This window comes from Dufourea novaeangliae, unplaced genomic scaffold (assembly GCF_001272555.1).
Source record: "Dufourea novaeangliae isolate 0120121106 unplaced genomic scaffold, ASM127255v1 scaffold167, whole genome shotgun sequence".
In the NCBI taxonomy this organism is placed as follows: Eukaryota; Metazoa; Arthropoda; class Insecta; order Hymenoptera; family Halictidae; genus Dufourea; species Dufourea novaeangliae.
The window spans coordinates 14,192-19,456 of record NW_015374041.1 but is presented as its reverse complement, the minus strand read 5'-3'; the positions used below and the strand labels follow the sequence as shown (position 1 = coordinate 19,456).

General features: G+C 37.6%; 1 protein-coding gene across 1 annotated transcript; it reads left to right on the top strand.

The window, feature by feature from the left end:
* Nucleotides 1–896: 896 nt before the first annotated feature.
* LOC107189532 (histone-lysine N-methyltransferase SETMAR-like) lies at nucleotides 897–1,909 on the top strand. The gene is made up of 2 exons (XM_015578092.1): nucleotides 897–900; nucleotides 1,170–1,909. Exons 1-2 carry the CDS (start codon nucleotides 897–899, stop codon nucleotides 1,907–1,909), a joined length of 744 nt encoding a protein of 247 aa, XP_015433578.1.
* The last annotated feature ends 3,356 nt before the right edge of the window (nucleotides 1,910–5,265 follow it).

Below are 5,265 nucleotides of genomic sequence, written 5' to 3'. Positions count from 1 at the left end.
TTTATCGACGAGCGTCGATTAAATAAATTTATTCAACGGGAATTATCCGATGAGTAAAAGTTACTTTTTGTAATCGTGGCGTTTCACTCATAGCGTCGACGATATTTTCATCTTTCACATTTATCTCCCTCCGAAAACTTCGAGTAAATCTATCTGCTAGGGCGCGTTCGCAGCCCACGCAACGCCTCCAAACCCAAAAGAGGGGATGCGCCAGACAACGTGGAGTCAGCGGAATAACAAGGGTAGCGCCAGGATGGGTACACAGAGGACCCTTGTTCCCAAATATCGAACTCCGGGCCTTACGCAATTCGTAGCTAGGTTTACGCTACGTCAAGTGCCATCGATAGCGGTACGGTCATGTCAACTTTCCCAGGAAGTCTCCTGCCGTACTTGAGTCCTAAACAATAAATTTAAGAAAAAGGCATCAGTCGACTCTCAAAATGACATTTCTTAATTTACCGTAACATAAATTAAATTACGATGGCCTTAACATAGGCTCGTCTCAACACTCGGTTTTCACGCACTGAGAAAAGCGGGGATTTGTTATGCAGAGCTTAGCTTACTCTTAGAAATGCTTGACAAGGACTTTAATACCCGATCTCACTAGCTAGACTTCTAATATGAGTATGATCCGCGGATGAGCTGTACGCGTCCCTTTTTATATCCCGAAAATCGAGTCTAAAAATAGTGGGGGACACGCCTGTTCTCAACGGAAACTGCTTTCCAAGAACATCTGGCCACGCCATAACACCCCGCGGGCAATTACGTAATCTGGCCAGATGCATTCCAACTCCCGATAGGGTTAAGAGGTCACGAGAGTGTCTCCGTACGTAACATATTTATGTAAAGTATATAATGTTTATGTTATGTAAAAGTATGTAATTCGTGAGTGGTACATGGGTATGCGTGTAGGTATGCGTGTGGCTTTATATTGGGTTGGCAAGAAAGTATTTTCGGTTGTGACACATAGATAGCGTTGTAAGCGTTTTGAAGGACTCCTGTCTGCGTTATGGTTTTTTCCTTTTGACATTTGATATCAGTCACATTTAGATTACTTCAGAAGCAAGTTGTGCTAATTTTTGTTTGTAGCTGTTAGTTCAGGGTCAATTTTAACATGGAGTGCAAAAACGAACATTTTCGGCATATTTTACTCTTTTATTTTCGTAAAGGAAAGAAAGCTGCTGAGGCCCACAAAGAGATATGTGAAGTTTATGGTGTTGATTGCATAACAGATCGCACGTGTCAGAATTGGTTTAAAAAATTCCGTTCTGGAGATTTTTCACTCAAAGATGACCAACGTTCTGGTCGACCTACTGAAGTTGATGATGACCAAATCAAAGCCATAATTGAAGAGGATCGTCACATAACTGTTCGAGAGATTGCAGAGGGGTTAAATGTATCGCATACAACAATTGAAAATCACTTAAAATGTCTTGGATTCGCTAAGAAGCTCGATATTTGGGTTCCGCATATATTGAAAGAGATTCACTTAACACAACGAATCAATATTTGCGATATTCATCTCAAGCGCAATGAAGCCGATCCTTTTTTGAAACGTATCATCACTGGTGATGAAAAATGGGTCATGTACAGTAACATTATTCGAAAACGATCATGGTCCAAGCGTGATGAACCAGCACAATCCACATCTAAAGCTGAATTGCATCAAAAAAAGGTCATGTTGTCAATTTGGTGGGACTACAAAGGTGTTGTGTATTTTGAGTTGCTTCCAAGAAACCAGACGATCAATTCAGATGTTTACTGTCAACAACTATTGAAACTGGATGAAGCAATAAAAGAAAAACGGCCAGAATTGGCAAATCGCAAAGGAATTGTGTTCCACCATGATAATGCAAGGCCTCACACATCTTTAGTAACTCGTGGGAATTGGAGCTTGGTTGGGAAGTGATGTCGCATCCCCCATACAGCCCTGATATGGCACCATCTGATTACCATTTATTTCGAAGTTTGCAAAACTCTTTGAATGGTAAAACTTTTACAAATGATGATGACCTTAAGTCGCACTTGGTTCAGTTTTTTGCTGATAAGGACCAGAAATTCTATGAGCGCGGAATCACGAAGCTGCAAGAAAGATGGCAAAAGGTCATTGAACAAAATGGAAAATATATAATTGATTAAAGTTTATTCTTTGTATAAAAAAAATGAGTTTTACTTCACACTACAAAACCGAAATTACTTTCTTGCTAACCCAATAGTATGATAAGGCGGGAGTCAAACTGCCGAGATCCGGATTGCAAGATACTCGCTTTAACCACCTCGATTACACCGCTGTTGTATTCAGGGTTTCAAATTATGACTTATCTTCCGCCTCCAAAATGTTTATTGTTAATTTTCTCAACAACGAAGGCGTATGTGGTGAAACCCCATTAGGGTTGGTTTGTGCATAGTCTATACTTTAAGTGAAAAGAGTTTGAACCAAATCTGTGATATACGTATGGAGTCCTTTCCTTGTTAGTTTCAAAGACATCTGAGGTGGTAATATATTGCCCCACGCTGTATATGACGTAGGTTATTCAATGAGCATCCATCCAAATAAACAAATAATATTTTAACAACACGGTTGAACGAATCGTTTCTCCCCAAACTATTGGTTTGGTGCGTGTGAAATGTCGTTTTCACAAATGAAACTTTAACAACACGTAATTTCCTCAACGCTATTTAAACGCTATTTCTCTTTTTCTCTGTCGTGGACTATTTTCGACAATATCTCTTGAAACATTATTATCGATGGCATTTTCTGATCTTCATCTTGATTCATTTTCTACCAAGAAATCACCAACATTGAATTTCACGAATCAAGATTGAACTGTCCCGACATTAACATAACCTTCTCCAGAAGCTACATTTATGTTTTCAGCAACGTTTACGACACTTGTTCTAAGTTTAAACTCACATAAAGAATCACAACATTCTGATTATTCATGACTGCTGATAATAAGGTTTTAATATTTCTATTATAAATCTTCTCAGTATTTAAAGGACGTGTAATTCAGCGTATTTCTTCTTCGTTGATATGCTTTAAAACTATACAGGATCGGAAAAAAATTTAATGGATGTTATTGGTCCGGCAAATTCGAACTTTGTAAAAACGATGATTCATATGCATCAACCTAATAAATATAAGGGACTTTATTTAGAAGATCGTTGTCGTTCTCCATATATGTTATTCGGTACATATATCCGCCGGCTGGTTTAACACTCGTTTGAGCGTATTTCCTCAAAAATCGTTGTATTATTCTTGTTAAAAAATCGCAGACCTTAATCTAGTTTCCCGATAATATTTCCTATTCGTTACTTTCCTAATAACACAGTGTGACATAGCAGATGATTGAGTCTATGAATCTTGAGAGTCGGTTCCGTGACTTCTTACACATATGTGTTACTGTTTCGATTTCGACCAGCTAAATTACATACCATACTCTTTAGGTGGCCCCGTAAATTTAAATTCGTTGTTAAAATGGATTTAGCATTTAAAAAACACTTGGAATACATTTTTTGTCGTAATCGTCAACAAGAAAAACAATTTTTGTATTGACACGAACAATTTAAAATAATTAACTGTATAATTAATATTTTTTCGTATGATGCTTCGTTTCCGAGATAATCGAATTTAAATAGGTGTGCAATTAAATCGGACTTAACGAATGCGTCTGTTCACAGCATTTTGTTTCTACTTATTGTCACTACACTAAAAATCTGAATTTTTTCCCTATATATGAAATTTGAAATAGCCCTTACTACTTGCTATGCCAACGTTGATCGACGAATCATACACAACGTGTTTGCGCAAGAAGTGACGAGACTGCCCAAGAGATACATGCGTTCCCCTCTCTCTGCTATACCACCTTGTATTGTAAGCGTAGTAACTAAACAACAAATAGAATTGATGAGAACCTTACTAAACTTAGGCGGTGTTTCGTCTGCCGACCTTCTTTCTCTTTCGGCTTAGTTTACCGACGGCACTGGTTTCAGACTGAAGAATAACGGGATTAATAATATATTAATTCAAACACTCAGATAGAATGCGGGGAGTATGTACACTTACATTCATACTTCTAAAGTTCCCCGGTCATTTCCATCCTGCACAAAGCTAGGATCAATGACACATCTTCGTAGCAGAACGCTTCGACACCCATTCCCTTCCATCCTTCCGCCGAGCCTGCGAAACGAAGTGGGGAATCCTAACTACCTAACTCTTTATAATGTAACTAATTATTTATAAACATTCACCCATTCAACATTTTGTCTTATATTCTGCTAACCTGTTAACATGAACTACTTTATATTTGCTTCTTGGATTCCTACGAATCCTGTACACAACATCACTCAATCTATTAACAATGTGACTCCTTCAGCAACCAGAATTCGAAACAGTTACTTAAAATTAAATTGGCGAGTAACGCAGCGAAGTCGCGAATACGGCTTACAACCGTAAGATCGATAACGAAACAATTCGCGACGCGACAATACTGTTTCATTCTTTGTGATGAAATTTTTAACCGTGTTCGAATAAATCTATGAATAGAATCCATCCTATCCTTCAAGTTATAAGTAAAATTATCCAAATTATTCGTATAGTCACTTGGGAGCCTTCCTTTAGATAAATCCAAAGGTAAAGAAATCTCTCGACCATATAACATCATAGATGGAGATAATTTTAAAGTTTCATGTTGGGCCGATCTGTAAGCCAAGAGAAACAAAGGAACTAATTCATCCCAATCTCTTTGATGATCCGAAACAAACATTGAAAGATACTGTAAAATAGTTCTATTTAATCTTTCTACTAGACCGTCTGATTGAGGATGTAATGGAGTCGTTCTAGTTTTTCTAATGCCTAATAAAACCATAACTTCTTTAAAAATATTTGATTCGAACTTACGGCCTTGATCAGAATGAATTTCTTGAGGGACTCCATGACGACTCACTATATGTGTGATAAAGGCCTCAGCAACTGTTTTTGTTTGATAGTTAGGTAGAGGAATTATTTCGGGCCAACGCGTAAAATAATCAGAAACGACTAACATGAAACGATTTCCCGAAAATGATCTAGGAAGGGGTCCTAAAATATCCATAGCTACTCGTTCAAAAGGAAAACCGACATTATAAATTTGTAGTAACCCTTTTCCTCGGTCACGTGGTCCTTTCCTAGATATACAAACATTACAATAATTACACCATTCTTCTACATCCCTAATACAATTAACCCAGTAAAATCGATTCCTAATCTTAGCTAATGTTTTATTC